Genomic DNA, 27,402 nt, shown 5'->3' on the forward strand with positions numbered 1-27,402 from the left:
TTAACTTTGGCAGGAGACATTTTAATATGAATGAATGAATTCACATTCATATCATTCTCAATACGAATTTCCTTGTACAGGTAATGTCATGTGATATGACAGCAAGAAATTGGCAGCAGATTTTTTTATGTCTCTCTGCTGCTGATGACCTACCTACTTTCTATAGTGCATCTTGCTGTGTCCTGACATTTCTCTCATGACTGCCATTCCTTTTTTTAGGAGTTGGTGTTAATGTAGTCCTTTTGTGGGATTGACCAAAGAGACCTTAACCCCCCCCCCACCAGTGAGCCTACAAAACCAAGGCCCTGTCACTAGTTTACTGGATTTTCCAGTTTTCCCTGGGAACACCCCAAAATGCTGTTTTCCAGAGACCCTGATCTAGTCATCTAGCCCTTGTCGAGGTAGCTCAGATGTTTTCTGCCTGCAATTGTTTTTCTGCCTGCACATCGCCTTCATGAACTCACTGTTTCATTGTTGCCTATTGTATTCCATCACTGAACAGGCGACACTCAAGCCTACAGGATCTTCAGTCCCTGTCCATCCATCCAGGCTGCTGTCTAAGCTCACAAAACAGAAAAACTAACAGAAATAGGTGAACAAAATACAAAATATTTAGGGAAACTACCACAAATAAAATTATTAAAAAAAGAGCTATACATACACCCCAAAAAAAAATATCAATGTTTACAACTACACATGCATGGTTAACCTCACAAAACTTTTACTGAGAAAAAATAAAGGGTGATTTATTCAGAAACTGCAAGTTCCTTGCCTGTATCTGGCTTCAATATTTTGAGGCACTTAGCTATAATGAACAAGCAGACCTGGAAAATAAAGAATTAAATTATGTAGTCACACCTCTTCTGCATGTTTGTCCTTCTGCAGCCTAAAAAAAAAAAAAAATATATATATATGCATCCTGATCCTCAAGGGCTGGATGTGAAGCCTGGTGTTGTAGAACAAATTACAGCTTACTGACTAGCTCAGCCTCATATTAAACCACACTCCAACTGGAAGCCATTTGTTCACCAATGAGTTGGAGAAGCAAGTCATACAACAGTCTACAGAACGATGAGAAGGTAATCAAGTCACCAATATATCTGAGGACTATAAAACTATTGTGCTAGACCCATGTTTACTGTAGTTTCCAACAAAATTTAAAAATTAATATAACCACCCCGACAGTTAGCCCGCCTACGGTTTGGGATAAGTAAACTTGCTACGATCGTTTACCCCGAACCAAGGTCGGGGTAGCTAAAAATATAAACATGCATTACAGTGCAGTAACGATCTCCAGGGTTTCCCGGTGACGTCGCTGCGGGCGGGAGGCTGAAAATTCAAATCACTTTGTATTGAACTCAATACAAAAAAGCTGTATTGAGTCCAATACAAAGAAATCTTTATATAATATAATATATATAATTGTATTATATATATATATATATATATATATTATATAAGCTACTGTACAGTTACATTACATTATACACAATTTTTTAAGGATTTTATGTTTTTTTAAAAAAAATTTTATTAATACATTTTTTGCAATTTTGGACATATTTCGGTGAGTTATGCGATAATTTGGTGAATTATAAGTAATTATTGAGTAATTCTGTGAATTATAGCCTACAATCTAAAATAAATTTCAATGCAAAAAATGTAGCACTTTTTGCATGGAAGTATGGAAGTTCGGAAAGAATTAGAACAGCCGGCGTTCGCGCAAGTGTCCCTCGGCGATTCCTGATGATGTCCGTGCATGCCCCCATTGACGGGGGTCCTAGCAGGAAATTCAAATATCTTGTATTGTATTCAAAGTCCTGTATCCAATCCAATACAAAATAATACAAAATATATTTATGTGGTTTTGTCTATAGGTATGTGACTGACACTAGGGAGGTGTTTTAGAAAAATATATTACTATACAGTATACTGAATTATCGCATTCCATTTTTCGGACATATTTCTGTAAGTTACAGGTCTACAATTTAAAAAAAAAAATTTCATGAAAAACAGTGTACCGCTTTTGGTACAGAAATCTAGACATCAGTGAAACGGCCAGGTGGTTAAACACTGAATGAATAATGTTCAATGATATCAAATTTAAAGAATATTTAAATAGTATATATGGCATTTAAAAAACATTATAATGAAGTAAACAAATGTCCATCATAAAGGATTTCTCCATTTTTGTGTTACACTAAAATGTTTATTTTCAATGTGAGATCTAAGACACTGCTGCCTCTGACTGCTTATCTCAGGGCATACAAAGTGAGATTTTGTTGTTGTTACTACCGTGCTGCTCAATGTTATCCTTTCTGGAGGCTCCAACATGAAGATGCAGAGACAGTGCACAACAAACCACTGCAATTTAGTAATAGAGAAAAGATTTAACAGAAAGAAAAACACCAGGGAATTTTTGTCTTCTGCCTGACCTTGTTTGAGCTCAACCTTTAAATTTTATTGATGACAAAAAAAGGCTTAAAAACTTTAAATGGAATTTTAATTAAAAAAGAAATGCAAGCAGAAGGGGTTTCATTCTAGAAGAGGCTGTGTCCCTGCTAGTGAACCTTTTAAGATCGAATACACAGCTTAATGTATGATTGTGGCATGCCTTGGCAGAATAAAAATAACTTCTGTGCACATGCAAGACAGTTATGTCATCTTAATTGAGGATGTACAGCAAATGTGAAAAATGCATTGTTTGAGGGGTAGGAAATGCTAACTAATAACGTTCCCCACAAGCTTGTTACACTGGTAATATAACCAAACTAGTAATATTATTTTATGCCTTATAAAAGTTTTTGGTTCTTGTCAGAAGTTAGGAGAACTGAAATTAACTAGTGGAAAGAAAAAAAAAAAAAAAAAAAAAAAAAAAAAAATTTCTATGCACAGCAGAAAATCCAATAGAAAATCATAATCAGGCAGCCCCTGGTCTAAAATGCCTGATAATTATCATTAGCGTAATATCAAGTGTAAACAACATAACAAGCATTCAACACTTTTCATAACAATGTGAATTAAATTAGTAGTACTTCTACATGAAAATATTGTTGGTTAATGGGAAAAATGAGTGATGTGCACATCATTGTCCCCAATTTGGCTTTGAATTGCAGTGCATGCCATTAGGACTGATAGCATGTCACAGGAAATACAAGAAATATAAAATGATTCACGCGAGATAAACAGTATAGCCATCAGCTCGTAGCTGAATCAGAATAGTAGAGTTCCAATTCTTTAGTCTGGTAAGTAACAGAAGGTAAACATTTTTTCTGCCCAGAGTTCAGAGAGTCCTGTCCCAAGACTTTTAGATCCACGTACTTGATCTTCCAATTTTTACCAATTGGACAGCGTACTAGTCCAAAAATCTGTTCGAATATTCCCAAACAGGCACCATCCCTATGAATTGTACCAGCAACTGCCACCACCACCAGTCCATGAGGAGAAGACACACATTTTATTTCTCCGCTGTCAGAGTTATGACTAAATATTAGTCTCTCATCTCGTGTAAGTGCAAGCAGACGCAGACTAGCCATCTGAGCGCCTTTGTGTTCTTCTGTAGCCTGCTCTGCTGCTTTGTAAGCAAACCGAAGTGTGGCATTCTCCCAGAAGTGCTGGGGGCCCCACTCTCCTTTTACTTGTCCAAAGAATGGATTCTGAGAGTTCAGAAGAAAGTAAAACCATTCACAAAACTTTTCACCAAGTAATTTAAAGTCAATTGGTTCCCCATTGGGCTTTTCTTCTTCAACCTGTAAAGATAAAATACAATCAACATTTCTTTTTTTTTTCTTTATTCAAGTGTGTATTATTACATTTTATTAAGTGAAGTCAAAATGTCTGATTTGTATACCTGTCCTAGGTCATGGACTGGGGGCTCAAAGTATTAAAGCTATCAGATCAGAACGACTGCCAGCCATTTTTACAGAAACAGACTAGAGGTCAGAAGCTTCTATATTTTTCCAGAACAAGTCTCCCTTACCTTGTGGCTTGATGCTCTTAGATGGAGAACCACACAAAGGATCCTAACCCAAGGATCATTTGTTTCCATCTTTATTTTCTTACCGTTTAGAACTGTTACATGTGCTGCTTCATTGTTTTATTTAATCTGGGAAAGGCAGATGTTGTCTCAAGTTCTTTTTTTAGTGACAGAGGTTTAAGTGCATTTTTAAGGTACTCTTCCTTTGTTTATTCAATTATTATAAAATTCCCAGCAGATTGGGCAAAGGAATGTAAGGTGTGATTGGCTCAACAAATCTCAAAACACCACTGTAACCGACAGCAAAATCTTCCAGCAACATAATCTCCATACAACTGCCAAAAAGTGACAGGCCATGAAACCTATACACATATACATAGGTGGGCTGCCATTACTGATTCCTCCTAATAAAGCTGGCTGCCACAAAGACCCTATGGCTACAATGTTTTATAATGGTTTATATACATATTGGGGGTTCTTTCTTTCAGTGGCAACTTTTCTTGATCCACAACAGTGTTTCAAGAAAAACAAAACAATGACAAATGTCATACTCAGAAGTTTACCATAAAAGACAAAAGCCCTTACAGTTTATCAAAGGGAAGTGCACCTTTCATAACCACCTCTTCTATGGAATATTGCATCCTTCATAACTACATGTATACACTGTGCTGCACTGTATACTGCTGGGGCTGAATATACTCCCATACGCATGTGCAGGAGTTATGTTATCCTGGTTCAGACAATCAAGATGGCCAAAGATCTGCACCCTGAAAGAAGACAACAGCGCCTGCAATAGTATGGGGTTAGGAAAATGAAAATTGCAATAAGGACAGTCTCACAGGTCTGTAAAAATGACACATTTTGCCCTGTTTACCTTCTTTTCAGGGGTTGATGCCTTGTGAACCTTAGGTCCTGCCCAGTGATTAATCGCATACTGGATCAGTTGACTCTTTTCAGTAGATGGGGGCACTGCAAGTTTCTCTGCGGCCAGGTACTTAAAAATGGCATCACGGTTAACTTTCCGTCTCTTTAAAAGCTCTGTAGCATCTTTGCTGTATACCAGTATGGCGTCAATGGCCTCTAAAAGAATAAACAAACACGTGATTTGTACAGACAGGAAGGATGGTTATTGGTAATACATGAAATTATTATGTTGAATTCACTGTAAATTGAGGTGTATATATTTAACCCCTGCTGCCCCACATCTGAACGCTGATCAGCTATAGACAGAGGGGTGATTTCTCTAATATATCGCTGTGATCAGAGGTGGGGGATGCCAGAAAAATAAACATTAAAGCAAAACTAAACTAAAAAAGATCACACTTACCTTATCTTTTGTAGATCCCTCCGGAACTTTCCTGGATTGAGCTCCGCGTCATCCTGTATTTTGCCTTCGTCCCTGACACTGCCATCTCCTTTCTTCGTCTTCCGCCTACGTCACCTGATCTCACACTACACAGGCAGTGATGTAGCCGATTTAAATGGGGGGGGGGGTGTGCCAATCTCACTGTGCATGTAGGGAAAAACCCTTTTGCATGCCCAAAAGGATCAACCAGAAGCCTCCTGGTGTGTGTGATGTCGGTATCCCAAGAGACTCCCTAGTTGTCATTAATGCCCCAGCGCTAAAAACTGAAAGGGAGGGGCTTCACCCTTAAAAAAAGAGATTTTTACTGTACATAAAAGGGTTGTCTACTTTACTACTTTTAATGGTTGTCTGTTTTTACTTTCTGTAAAGTGTATATATTTACCCCCTACTGCCCCACCACTGAACATTGACCCGCTATAGACTTCAGAGGAGCGATTTCTCTTCTGATGCCAGAGAAATAAACATTAAAGAGGAACTAAACTAAAAACACAAAAAAACCCACTTACTTATGCAGCAGATCCCTCGATCGCGCTGATCCTTCCCACAATCCAGTCCTGCGTTGTCCTGGAATTCCTCTTCGCCCTGGTGCAGAGGAAGCTTCTTCACTTGGATCTTCACTTTCCTCTTCTTCTGTGTTTTTTTTTGTCACCTGATCTTGCACTGCGCAGGTGCAGGATTGGGTGACATAGCCACTGTAAAGGGGGAAAAAAAAGAGAGCCGATCTCACTGCAAATGCATTTCCCGAGGGGAAAATTCCCCTTCTGCACAAATGCCGAGATCTTGGGAATGTGCACAAGAAGCAGCCAGAGCTTCTGGGATGCGTGATGTAGGTATCCTTAGAGGCTGCCTAGACCTCATGGACCACTAAATTTATCATTTTAAGTCCTGTGGACCATTAATATGAATTTTTTTTAAAAAGATAAACACATTTGTAAAATAATGATCTTCTTAATGGTGCCTGATGAGCACTGTGGAAGCTCTGATTCATTGATCAGCTAACGGTAAGTGAAGTATTACTATTGTTACTATTATCATTAGTTGCATTATCTTTGGTATTACTAAAGAAATGCAAAATAGTTGTCTGCTTTTTTTTCACTCATTACGTTTTTTTTTTTTTATTCAAATCTAAGGTTACAAACACATGTGCAAAAATGACTGGACAATTCATGAACGAGTACTGTACATACAGTGCCGTTCTGCTCTATGGAAAGGGGGGAGAGGGGAGGGGGGGGGGGACGACGGATCGGCATCCCGTTCGATCGTCCCTTGTTCATGGATGCGCCAGTTTGGTCATTCGGACGATGGACGACGAGTAAAAATGTAAGATTCTCGCCTGATATCAGCCCTGAGCAAATTATCAGACGAGAACCATTGCACCTGTGTACCTAGCCTAAGACCAAACAAGAAATGATAGTTATCAAAGTCAAACTATTTCATGCCATTAAATATAACAGGTAAAGGGAATACACAGTTGTCATACTTACCTAAAAGAGCATCTGAGAAATAAACAAAATGAAACAATCGGACGAGAATCTGTATTGGTTGAGCGGGGTGACTGTTGTAATGGTGAAAACAATAGTGAAGTGTACGGCTCAGCAATGGTTGCGTCATACAACTTAAAATTACACTGACATCACGCTGCACCTCCCTTGTTTTTCTGTCTCTAGTACAGTTCATGAATTTGGTGCAATGTAATGGCAAAAATTGTCATTAAGAATATAGGAATTTATTAGAATTTTTGTTTTTGTTTTATTATTAATAAAACATGAAAATTGAAAAATATCGAATTTTACTGAGGACCACTGGCCTAGGCGATCAAGACTTAAAGGGGCACTTTAAGAGAACCTGTTGTTAATGATGGATGAACACCTCACAGGAGACCCAGACTCCCCCTTCCCCTCCCCCACAGAGCTCCCCTCACCTTCTCGGCTATACACATTAATGAGCCGGTTAGTGACAGTCTCCGCCACAGAGAAAAGCTCCGAGATTTCCAGCCCCTCCAGCAGCCGGCGGCAGCCCTCTTTCTCCCGGACGCTGAGCCCCGCCATAGCACGTTCCCCCTTCTCTGTCACTACCACTGACAGCCCAGAAAACGAAACCAAACACGACATTCTACTTCCGGCGACGACACGCAACGTTCTGCGTAGTAGGAGGAGGCGGAGCTGTAAAGAAGCGCACTGCATGCTGGGAGTTGTAGTTTAGCAATTGCCATGCTAATAAGTTCAATATTTTAAAGGAACCACTGCTAGGTCTCTGCATCTTTAACTCAATGAAAGATAATAGACATTGGGGTAAATTCAAAAAGTTCAAATGATCATAAAAAGGAGATTAGATTTATTAATGCAAAAAAAACTTGCAGTTTGATCAGTTTTATCATAGTTACATAGTATGTCAGGTTAAAAAAAAGACCTTTAAGTTCAACCACTAATCAATAACAAAACATATTATGTTAAGTAAATGTACTGCACATTAGGATTTTGGTTCAGTATCGTGAGCAAGAAATACACAATGAGGTGTAAATTTAAAAACGAGTCTTTCCTTTAAATTTGCATTGAAAGAAGAAATGCACAGGGGCTGGCACTGCTGTGCAAGGAAATATGGGCGGAAATGAGTAAAAATTAATCCCTATAAATTGTACAAATAATGAGTGACTAGCTGTACAGCCACCATACAGATTTAGGCTCTTATTTGGTAATTTTCTTTTTAGCTCATGTGTGATATAAAGAGAGCCAGTCAATTGGAATTTGGATATTTAGTCCTGAAGCAAACATTTGCCCAGACTATATCCACTATTTACATAATACAAGCTGATAAAAAACAGGTTCTAATTCACCCCTGCATACATATGCACTATTGGCATTGTGGTGAAATTCATTTTAAAAGTAGTAATTTACTTCCAGCAGAATCTTGCCAGCCCTGTTATAGTAAACTGACTAAAACACAACTTTGGAAGCTTTGTTATGATATTTTGGAGTTAATCATTTTACTGTAGCTTGAGAGGACAACAAGGAACCATTCTCAAAAGCAAGGATGCTGCTAAAACTGAGGTATTGAACAAGTCAGAGGGTTTGGTCACCAGCAGGGGAACCACCCTTGGGCCCAGCTTTTGTTTTGTACAAATTATCCTGTCCTGAGGGGGGTTAGTATAATCTAGTTATGAAGAATAGGGAGAGTTCTGTTTCAAATAACCCACAAAAAATATTTACAACAAACTTCATTGTAAATGGACAAGATAATTTTCCTGTTTCCTATCTGTTTAAATTTCCCACCCAGTCACGACCCAATGATTATGCCGGGGACACAAGGCCAGGGGACACAGATGCTGGGGTGGACAGAGCCAAAGGCTCATTGGGACCAGGTAAGCCTTTTACAATGCCACCCCAAGTGTGGCTCGGTGTTACAGCCTCCGGTACTGAAAATAACCCCAAGCCACGCTCAGGAATACCACCAGGGAGGTAATAGCCTGCCTTTTAAAGCGTGTGGAAAAACCATATCTGTGTAAGTACCCAAGGACAGCTAAGGCCATGTTGCTGCTATAGTTTCATGTGGTTGCTCTTGAACGCTGTCAGTTGTGATCTTGGTGTTCCTGTAAACAAAGATTGTTGGAAACCTTTAAATCAATTTATATACTCTGCCTTATTACTATGCCATTAGAAAAACAACATTTATACTTGTGTGACACCTAGTGGCATGTCCTGGAACTGAAATTGAGATCAGAGCCGGCAAAGACAAGCTGTTTGTAGTACTTAGCATGAGGACATAGCACCATCTACTGGTGGCCAACAACCATGTGCAAAAAGATCATTTGGAAGTAAGTGACCTATCATAATTAATTCGAAAGAACAAAACACCTTTACCTTTGAAAAAATGAAAAGATAAACAAGATAAGGCCAAGTAATTTTAATTACTTGCATTTTAAATAAATGATTTAAAAAAAACATGTATATATTCATGTTAACTTCATTGGCATTTCTATTGGTTACTGTTAGCAGTGACGGATGAATTTTGTTTATACTCATGACAAAGCATGAGAGAGAGAGAGAGAGAGAGAGAGAGAGAGAGAGAGACTCTATTTAATGTACAGCACTGTGTAATGTTGGTGCTATATAAATCCTGATTATAAATAAAACAAATAATAATAAATGCCTCCTTGCTTTAATTATTGCTTCTTTTTCCCTTCGATACAGATCCTAGGTGCTCAAATGTAACTTTGGGTAATCCCTGTTCTGTTGAATTCTGAAATCTTTTAAACGAAAAAAATCCTCTGTTGTGACTGTGGCAGACGTATGCAGGTTCATGTCCAGATTTTGCTCAAACTTCCCTAAAAAATCTACTGGATGGTTGGCCAAAAACTCTTTATTGCCTGGTATATCATTCCATGGTGCAGTTTTCATGATTAAACCACCTATTAGGCAACACATTAGAGCAACTATGGCTTTTGCTGCTATTAGTATTGTGTGTAAGCAAACATTTTATAAATGTATTCTCTCCTTGTGCCCTGTCCTTCCTGCGGACTGTAAGTCTTCTCATTTCTGTATAAAGTCAGAGTATTATCTGTCTAAGCATTGGCCTCGAACTCCAATCAAGTATATTAGGACATGGCACCAATCAATATAATTATTTTGTGTAAATTGTCAAAATGTAAGTGTATACAGGTAGTCCTCAAGTTTGGCAAATCTGACATATGGACCACCCCTCTTGATACAAAGGAGGATTGGGGGGGGGGCGCATTCTGCTTGACTAGGTGCAAACCACTTTGTTTTGTGATTAACAGCAAGGATTTTACACAGTAACTGACACCTTACTACCTAATAATATGTTGAGACCAACATCTGTCCTAACTGCATTAATTAAAATAATGTACCTGTTCTTACAAAGAAATGCAACTTAGGAACAAACCTATATCTTGTATGTAACCCGAGGACTACTTGTATATTGTTATCACCATTTGTTTTTGAATATATTTGATATCACTGGCCAAAAAAGCATGTCTTTTTGTTGTTTCCTTTTCAACTTATATGCATAAGTAAAGCCAGTAAGGTCAGGCCACCAAAATATTATTACAAGCAAGGGTATGTACTTCTTTTAACTCTCATGCATCTTTCTATTGATAACCCACTGTCTGTACATTACAGTGCCACAGACTAGTGCCTGGGAAGACAGTCCATAGACATCTATAAAGCTATAATGTGCAGACAAGGAGGATGACTCGTGGTTGGAGGACTTACTTGGGATCTCAGTAGGAAAGAATCTGTGAAGGAGGTTAGGTTCTGGTCCAGTTAGGAGATAAGTGCACTTTGTAAGCACGTATCCAGTAAGAAAAAAAAAATTAAAATTACATGGCACATTTGTTTCTGTTGCTAAATTGTGAAACTCAGCATGTTTTTTTTGTATTCTGGACTCATATATACACATCTAGCACTCCACAAGTGTTTTCAGTAAAAATATGAAAGCTGGTAAGTCCAATTAAGGCCAAATTTATACTGGAAAAGGAGAGGGTTTTGTCTTCTTGTGCAGCTTTTCACCAGGCACCTATAAGAACACGGATTAAACATGTTAGTTCTCCAAATCCAAAAAAGCTATTCCTATACAAATTCACTCTATTCCCATGTAGTGCAGAAATATATAATTACATTAAAAGATATATACAGGTAATCAGTGTTCTCCCCAGGCCCTTTTAGCTGGGCGCTAGAGCGAAGGCTGCCTCCCACCTACAATTTAATACCATTCGGCTTTAAAGGCAGAAAATTTCTGACTCGAACACTGGCAAATATTTTTATGTCTATGCAATAATAGAAGAAACCACACTATTACACACCATTACCACAGGGCTGAGTCACACATTACAACAAATTGTAATATCAAGGAAGGAAATTTGACCCATGAAGAGGAAAGCAACAAGTTAAATGCCCCTCTTCACAGCAGACCATTTGCTCCATTCTATTTAGGGAATGTAATATATGTAGCATATAGCAGTGGCACTTTGTGATTGGTGCAGAACTGTCACATATGTCACAGGTGGAGAGACACTGATCAGCCCTGTAAGGGCTCTGAATGGTGGTTATGAACTTACAAATGTTGTACTGTCCTCTGTCTGAGCAGATGAACAAAGACATGGGTGACAGGTGGGACAAAAGTGGATCCTGTGCAACACATTTATAAATTTATTAAATCTGCACCAGGAAAAATATTGTATTAAATCTCACAAGCATACTTGTTTTAGGCCTGTGATTAAAACTATTGAAACCAAAAGATCAGCTTTACAATTAGAAAATGAGAAATCTTTGTTGAGCAATGGCAGCTTCCATAATCTTTTGGCATATATCCACTGTAAAAAGGCATGGGGAAAAGCATACAGAAAAGAGTAATAGGGTCATGAAAAAGAGATGTTTTCAGGTATATGTCTGCTTTAAAAAAATGCAAAAAAACCCAATTTAATGCTGTAGAATTAACTAGATTTAAAATATTTTTTTTATTAAACCTTGCATGATATCTTACTTTTCTAGTGTTAAGGGACACCTTTGTGTAAGTACCAATATAAAACATTAAAAAGGCACAACTGAACAAAGGCTTGGAAAGAGGTTTATTTGTTAATAGAAAAATGATCAGCAAAGTTAAACTGGATAATGGTCAATGATAAACTCTCCAGTATACTAAACCTCATATGGGGTCCATGGTCCACCTATACTTTAGACTGGAACTAAGCGCACCCATACCATACCATACCAGTCTCTAAAAGGCTCCAGAGTATAGTGAAAGTCTTTATCCCACTTCTTGCCCACCTTTGCCTAACCTGTGAAACAGTTAGGAAGCTTTGTCTTTTATTACCTTGTTAGGGGGGAGGTTTTGTTTCAGATATTGGCGATTAATCCCAATAACATGTTTATATGTTGATACATACACACTTTATTTTATATCCTGAACTGAATTTTTGTTATTCTTTGTCATATTTTGTTGTGAAATGTAAGCTACATGATAGTTACGTTGTATATTGTATTACTGTAAAATGTGTTGTAACTTTATTATGAAAAAACAAAATACTGAAATAAAAAAAGGCACAACTGGGAAAGGGGATGTCTGCATCTCAAAAAGGCTGCACTAAGGATGTTTTGTCCGAAGCTGGTAGGAAAAAAAAAATATAAACAGAGCACCAGTTGGAAGGAGAAGTCCTTCAAAACCCGGGCTCCAACAAGCATTCCATTAAAGCCAGGAAGCAGAAAGGTAAAATTGATTAAAAGGTTAGGTCAATTTGTTGAACATTAAACCGGGAACCCAACAACATAATGATGCTGCTGGCTGTGCTATGGCTTGACCTGGCTTTGCACCTAAAAGGATCTTTATAAAAAGAGAGGCACAGTGGCATGGCTAGAGGCTCTGAACCCTGTCTCTGCAGCCAATTTACCCCAAGTGTGGTCTACAGAGCTCTTACAGAGTCAACTACCTACATTCCATGTACTTCCAGGGTGTCCACTGCACAAGTGGTTCAGTGAAGTCCGAATTTAGCTCTATTATGTGGTAGTTTACAGTCTTCTGCAATACTGCCTGTAAGACACCAACTCTAAGGTAGGATATTGAATGAATTTTAACAGCAGAGGTGCAGAAATAGGCACTAGCAAAACAAAAAACAAAAAACAAAAAAAGAGGTCTTAGGCTGGCCTACAAGTTTGTTTGCGAAGGTCAAATCCTTATAAATCAAGCAGCAAAACCCATAGGTAATAGATTCCTGTAATGAATTGCATTAACTAGCAGGGAATGAATATGCATGTTATGTTAGGTTAACAACAACATATTTTAATGCTATTTTTCTGCTTGAGAATAATAATTTATTGTGTATAGCCCCTGCACAGATGAAATTTTAACTTCATGATGCAGAATGAAATAGACCACACAGTTTAATTAAATGGGATACACATGGAGGCATTTAGGTCTATAAGTATTTAGGGTTGAATGTGAACAAATGCATTACTTTGACTTTAACACCCGAAATAAGGGAAGAAGTTTTTAATGAATGTGGACTTTACACTTAACTTGAGGGCATTTACATCCCTATTGGTTGAATGGTTTAGTATATACAGTATCACTCTTTTAAGGGACCAAAAGTAATCAGAATCTTGATTGACAAGCCATGGTTAGAAGTGAAATGTTGCTTCATTTTTAAGAATGTAAAAGTTCTGCATGTCTCTGTAAGATAATGTACTATATATATTATAATATAGTACAAAAAAAATAATATACACTGTAGAAAGGACTGCCATACATTTCTCTGCCGGATGAAACCACCAACTTATATTCATTGCTCATAGGTGGCACGAGATTATATTGTTGACTTTGCCCCCCTCTAGACTCAATGTTTTTTGTGTGCAAAGAAGATGAAATTGAAAAACAACACTGTATATCTGCATATGTATTACCAAGTTTTCCTTTTTTTATCTTTGTAATCATACGTGCTTCATTTAAAAAAAATGGATGCTGCTTTAAGAAACAGCAAAAGCACCTGCAAAGAAAATGCTCATTGGATCTGTTATGTATTAATGTACCCTTACTACCTGCACTGAATGAATCGGATGCTTTCAATAGTTTATATGTAATATAACTTTTGTTACTTATAAAAAAGTATATATCTTTATACAATTATGTAATTTGTGCCTTTATTATATCATCGTATAATAAAATCAGAGACTTTGGATGTTGGTATATTATTGTCAAAGTGTACAATCCAGATTTATTGAGATACAAACCATTGGGGGAGCCTAAAACTAGAAGGCCAGAGAACATCTTAAAAGTTCTATTCAGTTCTGTTTCTTTACATTTTCATACACTTTTCCTAACATTCTCATACAATTTGAAATTTTGTTTCATCTGTTTGAATATTCTCTAACTAAAATGAAAATCAACATGGGAAAAAGAGGAGTATGGCAAAGAGAAGAAATAGCTCATGAGGCAATGTTATGGCATGGATTTATATCGCTGCCAATGGAACTGGCTCACTTGGGGATAAAGCTGCTGATAGAAGCAGTAGGGTGAAGATCGAGGCTATTAGGGTTGAACTTCCTTCTAAGATTTAGCCTAATGTTAAACACCCATAGGACAGAGTTTCCCAGCAAAGATAAGCCATTACCCCAAAAATACCGTAAACCATCCCCAGAGCTTTCTTTATTGGCAGCTACCCGACATCAACCCAGATGAGCATGCATATTATTTGGTGAAGACAAAAGGCCAAGCAGTAACTGTAGACTTCTACAAAGCAGGCTTGAATGGTAGGGAGTAAATAAAGCATTTTGGAATACTTCATAGATTCCAGATCTCATTGCCGAAAATGATCAAGTCATATACAATGATGTCAGTTTGTCCAAATACTGTACATTTGAGTCTCTGAAAATAGGGGATCTTAATTATAAAGATGTTTGAAATTTGCAAACAGAATGAATAATATGTTTGTAACCCCCTCTAAATTAAGCTTTATTATGCTGCATTGCAAACCCATTGTGGTGACGTACAAATTGTGTCACTGTCCACACATTTATGGCATTTTTTCCCCTACCATTGATTACACTTTTTATTTTATTCAACATAAATTGAAATTATGTCATTTTAACCCCTATATACACATTGAAATGGTGGCTGGATTAAGCTTAGAATTTTGGAGCTGCCTTTGCTTGCTTCCTCAAAAAGCAGATTTGTCTGGCTTCAATACATTTGAAGGAACAAGAAACTCAAACATGCCAGTGTCAGAACACCTAAACCTAATACATGTGCTGGCACTCACTCATCACATCCTGGTAGCAATGGAGCTTGTCTGTCCCCTCCCACTCCAAACACTTCTATTGCCAAACACATGCATGTTTCCAGTGAGATCCTTCTACGTATGCAATTTGACTTCTTGTGGGAACTTGCTTTTGGTTACTCAAAAGATCTTTCATACAGCCTTCTATTTGACAAATCATTTGAAACCATACCACATCATTTTATGTGCTGATGTTACTTACTTTCATCATCTGAGTCAAACCCGAAATACAGCTGACATTTCTTTTGTGCTAGATGTTCCTCAAGTGCTTCTAAGCTACAATAGTTCGTTAGGCACCTCCTGCATCTCAGTTTCTCCACTGAAGTCTTAGAATCAGTAGGGTTTTCATTGATAGCATCCTGGTTACCTTTTCTACGTTTTGGCATGCTAAGGTACTGTTCAGCTAGGTAACTTGGAGGCAAGGGCCTGCTATAGGGCCGTGTACCTCCTGAAGAAAACGCAGCAGATTTAGCAGGCTGATTTGGTTTTGGGTCACCAGGATGATTTTCCACTGTAGTGCTTTTTTGCTCAATGCCTTGTGCCATATTTGAATGCAATGTTTTGTCTAGATTACTTTTTGTAGTACTGTCTGATGTCACAATTGTGTCTACATCTGAGACTGTCCGTTCCTCCACATCATGACCATTTGGAATTTGTTCCTCGATAACAGGTGGTGTTTCCTCAACAGTTTCCAGCCTGGTATTGCTTTTTGAATCATTACAGCTAGTTTGGAAAGTCTGCTCAGCGGTTTGTACTTCCCCATTCATTTTTTTCTCAGTCTGTTTATAGGTCTTTGGTTCTGCCACATCCTTTCTAAACTTCCAGCTGGGGACTGGTAAGTCTGCCATCTCTTCATCAACAGTCCGTTCTTTTTTCATAGCTGTTGTAAGCCGCTGATGGTTCACCGTTTCTTCCTGTGGCAAGCAGTGTACGGGAACTTGACTTACCGGTTCCTCATTTACTAATGAACTGCCAACCTCTCCTGCATTTTGTTCATAGTGCTGAGCTTCATGTTCGTAAAGGGAAGAAATTTGTTCAAAAACCTCAGTGCAGTTTATAAAGCCACACTCAACTTTTACAGTTTTGTGGTTTAATTGGTGCTCCGAGAGCTGGGATGCAAACTTAAAGTTTTTATTGCAGTTTTGCTGCTGGCAAAAATATACATTTGGGTAAACATGCCTCTTTAAATGGTCTATGAAATGCCTACCATTGCTAAACTTTCTCTGGCAGAACCGGCATTTGCCCTTATTCCATGCCATTATGTGTTGCTGTACCTTATCATCAGATGGGTGGGCTTTCCGTGCATGCTTGTTCAAAGCCCTTACACGGTGGAATACACGGTGACAGCCCTGAGCAGGGCACTGGTGGCCGACTTTAGAGTCTTCTTTACTGAAAACAGACCCATTTAGCTTAGCATGTTGTGTCAAGTCTCTGTCAGACTTTTCCTCCCCAATTTCCATATTGCCTAGTACAGCAGACGTATCATCTGCATTACTAACATCTGTGGAAAAAGAAGTCTGGGTAGCTGTTGAATGATGTAAAAGTTCTAGGTTACGGTCAGTTAGGTGGTTTTCATCTGATGTCATGCATTCATTCTCTTGACTGAGAGAGACGTTCAATCCCTCGCTGGTCGAACTACTAGAGTTTCCATTTTCTAAAGCTATTGATGACTCTTCAGATGAGTTAACTTCACTGATATCTGAACAAACCTGGATAGCGTTGTCTGGGGAAGCATTAGAAGAATTAACCATGGAGTGCCTTTGCATTTTCTTTAGGTGATGTCTTAAATGTCGAAGCATGTTGATTTTATTCCGGAACTTTCGGGCACATATAACACATGTAAAGCAGCCTCCTTCGTGATGTGTCTGTGCATGTCTAAAGATGTGACCACCTAAAAATTCTTTGTTGCACAAAGTACAATGATGTTTAGGAACATTATGCTCCATTTTATTAGTACTGGGAACTGCATGATTCTTTCTAGAATGTAAAGGAAGTTTTATTTTGCTGCTTGTTTCTTTGTGCTTTAATACGCCATTGCGTAACTGAATCAAAGACTCATCCAGAGGCAAGCTGGGTTCCACCTCATTATCCTGTTCAGGTGTACACATGACCAAGGCAGCCTTTTCTCCAAGCAGTTCTGCACAATTTTGCTGAATCATTTGAAAATTCCAGAATTCTGGATCGAATAATAATCCTCTTTTTAAGATAGGAAGCAATTCAAAGCGTACTCTGTTCTCTACGTAGCTGTTAAACTCATTATACTCCTCATCAGAATATTTGTACAAACGTTCCACATCCCTGTAGGATTCTATGGTGCGCTCCAAAAAGAAAACTGATAGTGCACAGATTCTGCAAATTTCCAAGTCCGTAGGAAACAGGTATGCTAAAGTTTTATAAATTAAAGATTTAGCCTCAGGATCATCATGAAGATCCAGTTGTAGTGCACATCCACACAGCTCCACTGACAGCTGCACGCCAGTTTCTCCAACCTAAAAGAGAGAACAAAGTATATTACAAATATCTTACTTTAGTAAAAATTACTATTTTTTTACTCTCATCAGCTAATCTTTATCTAATGTATAGGTCTATTCAGGGAAAAACAATACATTTGTAAGCATTCATATAGGCACTTACCTCATTTCTAATGGCTTTCATGAAGGGGAAAATGACTTTAACATTGGCAGCAATCCTCAGCATGTTGTAGCATTGTTCTAGAAATACTTCTTTTGAAGGGTTCACTTTTAACTGAAGTTTAGCCCATATGAAAATTAAATCCCTGCAAATAACAGAATGTTACATTTCTTAGTATACATTTAGAGATTTATATTTTAATCATAAAAATGCCCTAAATTTATTCTTAGTAAAAGGCAAAAGATTTTTCTCCACAATTTACTGCAGGAAATGAAAACATTCAATGTTCAGTCAGGTAGAAATATTCTACTATACTTTTTATGATTATTCTCACTGTGAAATGTCAGCAGGTAAAGTATATACAGAATATTTCATCTTTTAACTGCCAATTAGTTCTAAAAATGTGGTCTGCTAAATATAATACAATCATCCTTCCGATGACTTAGCACAAAGCAACAGCATTATCTAATCATGTGATACACTCTATACCGCAGCTATTTCATATCATTGATAATTGTTCTTCAACCTATTATAAACTTACCAAACACAATACATTTTTCCAGTCTGTAATTGTGTGACGAGAAAAGCTTCACTTAGCTGAAATGCCAAAGCAGTCTTCCCTTCTTTTTCAATATTGCAAATGATTTTTACACCGTCACCAGGATCTATTCGCAGCACATGCTAAAATTTAAAAACAAAATATATATATATAGATTTCTGGACATTTTTTTCTCACTCATTTGCTATTTTTTTGCAAATGCTTTTAGTCCTGGACCAGATCCATTTCAGATTTCCTGGATCACCCAGCTTCACTGAAAAAGTATCTTCTTAAGTCTTTGATGGTTTTAATAAATCAGGGCCAATTGTGAAGAGGCAAATGTATTTAAGTTCAGAAGAGACATTGCATGTCCCTTCTGTAATGAAGAATCTGCCTTCCTGCAATTTTTTATTTTGTTTTTTTAACTTAAGTCCCGCTTTAAAGGTTTGCTGGCATCTTATTTCTCTATAATTCAAGTTGTGATGTTTCTCAGCCCTCTCTTTTACCTGGTGAAGTTTTGACAAAATCACACTTTCCCCCCCAGTGTGTCTTGCTTTGCCCTGAGTAAAATTATTTTATTTTGACATCATTCAGCATTACGTGACAATTTTTAGGGCGTAGAGTAATCATAAAGGACAGCACTCTTGAATACATAAAAAATGTATGAAAAATATTTGATGAAATGAACAGTGGGCCATGAGAGGTGATAACGTTTTAAAGAAAAGCCATGAGGTTTCAAAATATTGGTCAAATAATGGTTAGTAAAAAAATGAACCAAAGTGTCATGCGTGATGTACATTTTCTGCTAGAACATTGTTGTTCGTTGCCAGTGCAGATGGTCCAGTACTGATGTACACATATATCGTAGGCACTTTCAGCGGCTACACAACAAGAAGGTCACATTGGCAGCATTAAGTTTTTTAGTAATAGTAGATAATAAAGAGCTAGACCTCCCTCTCCTATGTGCACCAATAAACAGAAACACAGATTTTTTTTTTAACTAAGTAAACTTAATAATAATAACATACCTCGGGAAGCAACTTATCCGTTAGATTGGTCATATGCAGACATATGAAGTAGGCCTGATGGTAATAGAGATTTTTACTGACTTCCGGGTGACTTAAACAGGTAGTAATCAGAGCCACAGCTTCAGAAATACGTTCACAGGCGATGAGGTATCTCACCCTGAATTCAAAGAACAGCTGATTCTCAGACCTCAAGTATCTGTCCACTACAAGAAAAAACAAGTTATTATTGTTTTTCCAAACTAAGCAAAAGCAAGACATGATCACTTGTTCTTATAGTTCACTGTTTATTACAATCTAATAAAATCTTTTTTATTAACACAAATGTAAAAATATATAAAGTGCAATCAGGAAAAGTCTAAAAAACTTGTCTAAAAAAAGAAAAAAATATTCAAACACACAAAGTAATGTGTTTTTCTGTTACTTTAAGGAACACAAACTATTTATAAAAGAAACAAAACAAAATAGCAATAGGGGGCCTATTTGTATTATCCATGCCAAATTACTTCTGACAGAATAAAATGTTACAAACCTCTAAAGTTACTTGAACTGTATGTGGTAATTTACAGTCCAACAACTAGCAGATGTATGAGATTTTTGATAAAAATTTTATACTGAGCTCCAGCTTTACCTACATTTTTGAACAGGTTTCTTTTATCCACCGAATTGTATTGCACACTGTGAACTGCACACAATGTAAACTATAAAAATTGCAGCAAGTCAGACAGATCCCAACTAATTTCCTGGCTGGAGGATATCCAGTATTATCCAGCCCTTTCCTCTCCGGTTCAACTGATTCTACCTAGCCCTTCTATTATGGTTCCGTTTTTTTTCAATTATGGAATTTCTGCATTACACATGGGGGTTACACAAAGTATGTAAAACACACCTAGAATGTCTATTCCAAAATATTTGAAAAAAATAATTGTGATTTCTAAATAGCTACATTTTATGCAGTGCAGCCTAAACTACCAAACACTGGCATATGAAATATAACAGATGTGGGAAGTTTTTTGCATTCAGTAATATTTATTTTAAAATACAAAATGTATACAAAATACAAAATAGTCAGAAAGACTATACAACATACACAAATCATTGCCATAAAAAGTTTATTTAATTTATCTTGGATTTTGCTTTTATTTTTGTGGGGAGTACAGGAGAAGCAGACTAAACAGAGCAGCCTAGTGCAGAATTTTGTCACTACAGAGTACAGTAAATAAATATTTACTAAGGGCACCAATTCAATTTTTTGCACTTAAACCCCAAGCAAAATTGCTTACCAATATCTTGAGGTTCAGATTTTCCCTTAAGTATAGCTTGTAATACTGGATCCTCCCAGGGTCCTCCATCTTTGATGACGCATGTGACTAATCGCAGATCTGTGTGGTCATATTGGATAAGAAGGTCATGGCATTCCTGAAAGATATAGGGTGTTATTAAGACATGAACCTTTATATCACTGTAGTTTTTATGTTTTGTAGACAGTGAGCCCCAATTATTCAATGTAATGCAGTTACTAAAAAACCTTTATTCATTGCCCTTTAGGTACTAATAATGCATTTTTAAAGCTACTACTAGTGTCACTGCATATAATTTATCTTTTATCCCAAAATTAATTATGAGAAAATTAAAACTGACACATGATGGAAACTTTTCCTAGCATTACAGTGTACGTAAAGCCATTTATTTTAATGAAGATTGTAGATAGTGTAATGTAGAGTGTAAGGGTTGTCTGTGTCCCTTCTAGGGAAATTAACCTTCACTGACAGTTAGAGATTTCAACAAAGTAGTGATGGGAAATCTAAAATGTTTGACTTTCCACAGAAAAGTTAAAAAAACAAACAAAAAAAAAAAAACACTTTCCAATGGGAATAATTTTCTGATAGCAACTGTTTATAAGGCAATATCATCTTGAAAGATCTCTTAACTTCCTGCTCTGTTTTTTTCACCAATGACAGAAAAAAAATCTTATTGCAAACTTTAAAAAATTGTACTCCTCAGGCACGGCTTTATTACAGAAAGGGTGAGACAATGTCCTTTCTGCAATAAAACGTACTCACCTGACTGATCGCTCCCTTAGCTGTCTAAATTATTAAGCTGTGAAGCTCAGTGTTGGTTGCAGGAATACCCAGCACGCACACTTCACCAATGAAGTGACAAAAGTTCATTATGTGATGGAGAGTAAATACAGAAACATGCAAAAACATCACATTGCTTGCTTGCTACAGGAGCCCACAAATGATTTACCAGTTTTAATTGTGTATTTGACAACGCTCACATCTGGCTATTGTATGATCAGTCAGAGCGTGGCATTGTAGGGGGCTGCACACATATGCCCCCTTCCAGATTTTTTTTGGGGGTTGTGAGATAAAGGTCAGACCATGGCCCTGCTATGCAGGAGCAGGCTTCTTTTGTACCCTTTACATAGCACATAAAGTAAACTGATATTATTAAAACATATTGCTTTATTAATTTTTTGAGGACCAAAAAGAATAAATAAACAAAAGTTATAGTGGTGCGTTAGCACATCCTACATATTATCACAGGAAATTGTGCTAGACCTATACATCAGGCTTGCAAAGATTCATACAAGTTGTATAGGAAACATTAACACGACAGAGTATATTTCTTCAGACTCACTCGTATGGTATCATACTAACAAAATAATTACCTGCACTGAGCCAAGAATGTCTTTTAAAGGAGATTCATAAAACTCGTCTTTCCCGAAAAACAGCAGCAATTCAAACAGACTCCTGAAAGATAGCAAACATATATTATATGCAAGACATAATGCATTATGCAAAATATACACATCAAACAATAAAACACACTGAAAACAATAAATAGGTTACAGCATTATATTTAAATGATCTCAGCTTCAAGCAAACCAAAGTACAAAATTACCACATAATGTTCCCTGTATATTATAATTCTAGTTTCATGCTGGAAATCATTTCCAAAATAAGAATTTATATTTATAGTCCTTACCAAAGCACTTAAATTTGAGGCAGCTGCAGTCTGTAGTAGAAGATAATAAAAACTTACCTCTCCAAAAGTCCAGTCTTTGATCTCTAACAGAATAGCAGAAATTCTCATTTAATTAGGGCAAGCCACAGTGTCCCATAGAACAGGGTAACATGTATTGCACTAGGTTGTGGCACACTAAAGGGCACATTCATTATTGGGAGCCACTAGGGTGCCATTCAAAATGACCCCCCCCCAGTGTACATTACACAAGCATAGTCCACTATTGTCACTGGTAACCCATTCTTTAAAAGACGAGACAGCCATCATCCATGCATATATGCTGTCAGTGGAAGCAAGGGGGCTGCAGGAATTCAGCAGCACCGAGAGGATAAAAATTTTATTATGAAATATACATTAAAAACTCCTGCAGATACGGCATTTGATTTCAGACCTTTTAATAGTTAATGTTAGTGCAAAACTAAACAGAATATTCAGCCAAAAAGCAGTAACATGTCTGCAGGATCTACAGCAGGCAATATAGAGACAATATGCTAATGTTTGTTAGTGATCTACAGAGTAAAAAAAGAATCACTTTTGTCATACATCATTCTAATGTGTTAAAGTGAAAAGTGTACTTACAAAGCTAGTCTACTCAAAACATACTGAACGTGCTCACATTCATCTGGGAAAGATACGCTGGCAGATGTGAAGCAGCACAGGGCAGTTTGAAGTACTTGAAGCTGAGGCAAAGGGACGTGCCACCGTGAAGTGTAATCTTCAACAATCTGAAAAACATAAAATGGATCTGCTGTCAGAAACACTGTAAATATATACATGATAATAAATATATCTTTTAGATAAAGAGACTGATTTAGAAGAAAAATAAAAGAATGAACATTCACTGCAATTATCCAATAATATTAACTGAATAACTAAACAGGCTGCACATGATTGGATATACAGTTAGGTCCCTAAATATTTGGACAGAGACAACTTTTTTCTAATTTTGGTTCTGTACATTACCACAATTATTTTAAATGAAACAAAAGACGTTCAGCTTTAATTCAGTGGGTTGAACAAAAAGATTGCATAATTTTTTTTTTTTTTTTACACAATTACTTTATTTTAGGGGCTCAAAAGTAATTGGACAATTGACTCAAAGGTTATTTCATGGGCTGGTGTGGGCAATTCCTTTGTTATGTCATTATCAATTAAGCAGATAAAAGGCCTGGAGTTGATGTTGATGATGATGCTTGTATGTGGAAGATTTTGCTGTGAACAGACAACATGCAGTCAAAGGAGCTCTCCATGGAGGGGAAACAAGCCATCCTTAAGCTGCAAAAATAGAAAAAACAGATCGGAGAGATTGCTACAATAATAGGAATGGCAAAATCTAGTTTGGTACATCATGAGAAAGATGGATTTACATACATTTAAAAAAGTCTTTTCTTGCAGTAATCCTCGTTTGCACATTTTTTTCTACTGCAACAAATTAGCAATTTGTGATTGTAAGACTAACTTTGTACTCCAAGTAAGGCTATGTACAAGTCAGACGATACTCGGCCGATAAAACCCGCAGAACGCGTCTTGTACAAAAATTCAGACATGTGTACAGATGCTGTCCAACTTTGTTCATGAACCTGTCCTGGCAATTGAATGAAGGACAGAAGATAAACAAATGCATTGGAAGTGAAAGGACAGCGGGGTGCTGCTCACTCGTTATCCCACTCACCTCTCTATTGAGCAGAACCGTGCTGTATGGACAGTGCCCCTTCATTCATCTTTCAGTCAATAGTTGTTGGAAAAGATTGTGAAGGATCCTTTCCAAAGACTGTGGGAAATTGTGTTCCAGATTGTGGGAAAACTCTGTGCCAATATAATGCACTGCCACAGTACTAAACATACCATTGTGTGTGGTTTTGTTGAAGGCCCAAGCCCGACTGATGGATCCCCAAAAAGAAGAAGCAGATTGATAGGTTGCACGGAGGTGAGGGAACAGTGTGTATGTTTTTTTTTGGCACCTGGTTGTCATGTGCTTACAGTTCACGACTGCTGGACATCAAAATGCCTGAGACCAACGGAGCAGAAATAATATCACAAGAGAACTGATGGGAAGCAGTCAGCAAGGGATAATTGTACAGCGCTGGATGAAAGGTCCCTTGCATTTTTAATATGACACAGACAAGAGACCAGGGTGGCAGGTTTAGAAGGGTACATCTTACTTTACAAGGTGGGGAAAGATTACTTTTCCCTGAACATGAGCTTTAAGTTTAAAACATGCTTTAGAATGGACAAATCTTTTTATGACAAAGCTGGCTTATATTATTTCTCTATATTATTTGTCATAAACCAGTTACTTGTTCCTATTCCATAGTGGGTGCCGCCATGTTTTTCCTTCTTCTCTTTATTGTGATCTTCGACCATCATTTTTGGCCAGGCACGGATGACAACTCCCGAGGGTGGGATTCATTCGGTCCTGACTCCCACAGAGGAGCCAGAGAAGCTGGGAAGTGCCAAGTATAAAGCTGAATAGAGCGATCTGGCAGGGAAAAATGTTTTTTGCAGAAGGGACATCGCCTATCTCTTTCTGCAATAAAGTCCTGTGTGGTCGCAAAGTTTTTAAGTGGAACTTTGCTTGCAAGTTTTGAATTTTTAAAGCAGAACTAGACAGATTCTGTGTCTCTTCTTTGAAACAAACTTACCTGCTTGTTCACTTTCCACTCTAAAATGTACATCCAGAACATTTAATGAAGGAACACCCATGCACATATGTGAGAGTTAGGTCATCCTGGCCTATCATGATGGCTGAAGAACCTCATTTTATGAAGAGGACCAGATATAGATGTCGGTGCCAGCAAAGAAACGAAGAGAGGCAAGTTAACCCATCCAGCGGTAATCCCGACTGTGAATCGGGGTGGCTTTTATGTGCCAAAAGCGGTAATCCCGAGTCACACTAGGGGTCGCTTTAAGCTAAAAATAAACCCACTTACCTTCTTTGTCGTCCCCCGTCGTCCTTCCGGTCCCCGTAGGTCCTGGGGACACATCTTCTCCCTCTGATCTCCAGACGCAAAGTGAAGAGCCGAGATCTACAGGGTTTCGGTGTGCGGGCCGTTTCGTGCAGGCGGAGCTGTGTTGAGTCCAATACAAAGAAATCTTCCTATAATTATATTATATATGCTAATGTACAGTTAGATTACATTTTTAACTTTAACAGATTTTTTTTTTAAAGTTTATTATTCAATTAATTAAATTTAATAACTATTGGACATATATTTTGGGGAGTTAAGCCTAAGAATTTAAGCCTACAATGTAAAATAAATTTCCATGCAAAAAAGTTGTAGCGCTTTTTGCACGGAAATGTGGACAGAATTAGAACACAAGGGGGTTAGGCTGAAGAATTGTGAACAGGCAGGTAAGTGTGTTTTATTGCAGAAGGGGGGGGATCGCATGTCTTTAGTTCAACTTTAAAAGGAGTTAATGTGAAAATTGTGGAAAAGGGCAGGTGATGTCCATCCTGCAATAGACATTATAAATATTATTATTAACAGGATTTATATAGCACCAACATATTACACAGCGCTGTACATTAAATAGGGGTTGCAAATGACAGACAAATACAGACAGTGACACAGGAGGAGAGGACCCCGTCCCGAAGAGCTTACAATCTTACCTACATGCTCTTTCCGTCAAAATCACAGCTAGAATATCCAGCACATCCTGTTTTTACCTGCAGTTGTTGGAAATGAATGAATGAATGAACGTACTTCCACGTGCCTGCGTGGGATTCACATCATCCCGGCCAATCAAGTTGTCAGAATATCAGAACGAGGAAGAGAAGAAGGAAGAAGACTGCAGCACTACCGACAATGGAATGAGGACAGACGAGTTTGGTTCCGCCCTAACTATGACAGAATGACAACACTGCATGTGCAGGCAGCACAGTGGTTCAGATATAAGTGCTCCGGCCTTTGCAGCGCTGGGTCCTAGGTTTGAATCTCAGCCAGGACACTATCTGCGTGGAGTTTGCAGGTTCTCCCTGTGTTTGCATGGCTTTTCTCTGGGTACTCCAGTTTCCTTACACATTCCAAAAACATGCAGCTAGGTGATTTGGCTGCCCCTCAAAATTGACATTAGACTGTATTAAAAGACAAATGACTGAGGTAGAGACATTAGATTGTGAGCTCCTTTGAGGGACAGCTAGTGACATGACTATGGACTTTGTGCAGCGCTGCGTAATATGATAATAATGTACTGTAATGTACTCAAGTATTTATCCCAGAAACCTGATGCATATAGGTATTAAAAAGCTTGAATAATATTTTAATGATGTAACAGCTGCTAAATAGTATACTTGGGTAATGGACAGATCTGAAAGTTACTGTAAGGGATACTCATGTAAGGCACGTAACCGACAGTTATGGTGCTGTGCGCTCAGGTGGGACACAGGTATAACAGGTATTACTGAATAGAACACTCAGGTAACAGACAGATCTGACAGTTATGGTGCACAGGAGGGACACAGGTATAACAGTTACTGAATAGAACATTCAGGTAACAGACCCCACTGTGTTTAGATGGGAGGAAGGCAGACAGGTATCAGGAAGGAGGATAGGGACAATTTAGTCTGCAGACAGGACAAGACCCGCTCAGGTAAGATGGGTGACATTAGAAAGAAGCAGGGCAGAAAGATATTCAGGTGTTAGGGAGAGGTGCAGTCAGTTTAGCAGATGGTACAAGGTGTGCTCCAGTTGGGGATAATATACAACATGATAAGATGAGCAGGTAGGTGGACAGCTCAGCACACATAATGGATCATATAGGTGCCATCAGACAACAGAATGGTAGCCAGAATAAATGTGAGATCCGTGTTTTGGCCATGGAGCTGGTACCAGACAGAAGGGTAGACTGGTACCAGAATATAGGAGAGGGATTCTGAAGTCAGTAGACAGGATGAGGAGTACTTATGTCATGTCATCGAGGGGGTAACTATCAGCACCTGGGCCTCCGTTGAGGGGGGGGAGGGGGACGCAATGCGCCCGGGACCCTCCGTAGTGGGGGGACGCAATGCGCCCGGGACCCTCCGTAGTGGGGGGACGCAATGCGCCCGGGACCCTC

General features: G+C 38.0%; 2 protein-coding genes across 3 annotated transcripts in view; both read right to left on the reverse strand.

Moving 5' to 3' along the window:
* Positions 1 to 2,482: 2,482 nt before the first annotated feature.
* C1H3orf38 (chromosome 1 C3orf38 homolog) lies at positions 2,483 to 7,465 on the reverse strand. Its single transcript, XM_072431890.1, has 3 exons — positions 7,261 to 7,465; positions 4,848 to 5,053; positions 2,483 to 3,746 (listed from the first exon to the last, which is right to left on the reverse strand). Exons 1-3 carry the CDS (start codon positions 7,448 to 7,450, stop codon positions 3,195 to 3,197), a joined length of 948 nt encoding a protein of 315 aa, XP_072287991.1. The 5' UTR covers positions 7,451 to 7,465; the 3' UTR covers positions 2,483 to 3,194.
* A 3,209-nt stretch (positions 7,466 to 10,674) lies between these two features.
* The window catches only part of ZNF654 (zinc finger protein 654), an 18,538-nt gene continuing 1,810 nt past the window's right edge, over positions 10,675 to 27,402 (reverse strand). The window contains exons 2-9 of one of the 2 annotated variants that reach the window (XM_072431902.1): positions 22,927 to 23,072; positions 21,992 to 22,073; positions 20,601 to 20,736; positions 19,321 to 19,523; positions 18,296 to 18,435; positions 17,758 to 17,899; positions 15,326 to 17,612; positions 10,675 to 10,871 (exon numbers count right to left, since the gene is read on the reverse strand). In XM_072431902.1, coding sequence (XP_072288003.1) covers positions 10,861 to 10,871; positions 15,326 to 17,612; positions 17,758 to 17,899; positions 18,296 to 18,435; positions 19,321 to 19,523; positions 20,601 to 20,736; positions 21,992 to 22,073; positions 22,927 to 23,072 — 3,147 coding nt within the window. In that variant the 3' untranslated portion in view covers positions 10,675 to 10,860. The remainder of the gene's footprint in view (positions 10,872 to 15,325; positions 17,613 to 17,757; positions 17,900 to 18,295; positions 18,436 to 19,320; positions 19,524 to 20,600; positions 20,737 to 21,991; positions 22,074 to 22,926; positions 23,073 to 27,402) is intronic. The other variant, XM_072431912.1, reaches the window with a different exon arrangement.

Source organism: Pyxicephalus adspersus, chromosome 1, assembly GCF_032062135.1.
Source record: "Pyxicephalus adspersus chromosome 1, UCB_Pads_2.0, whole genome shotgun sequence".
NCBI lineage: Eukaryota > Metazoa > Chordata > Amphibia > Anura > Pyxicephalidae > Pyxicephalus > Pyxicephalus adspersus.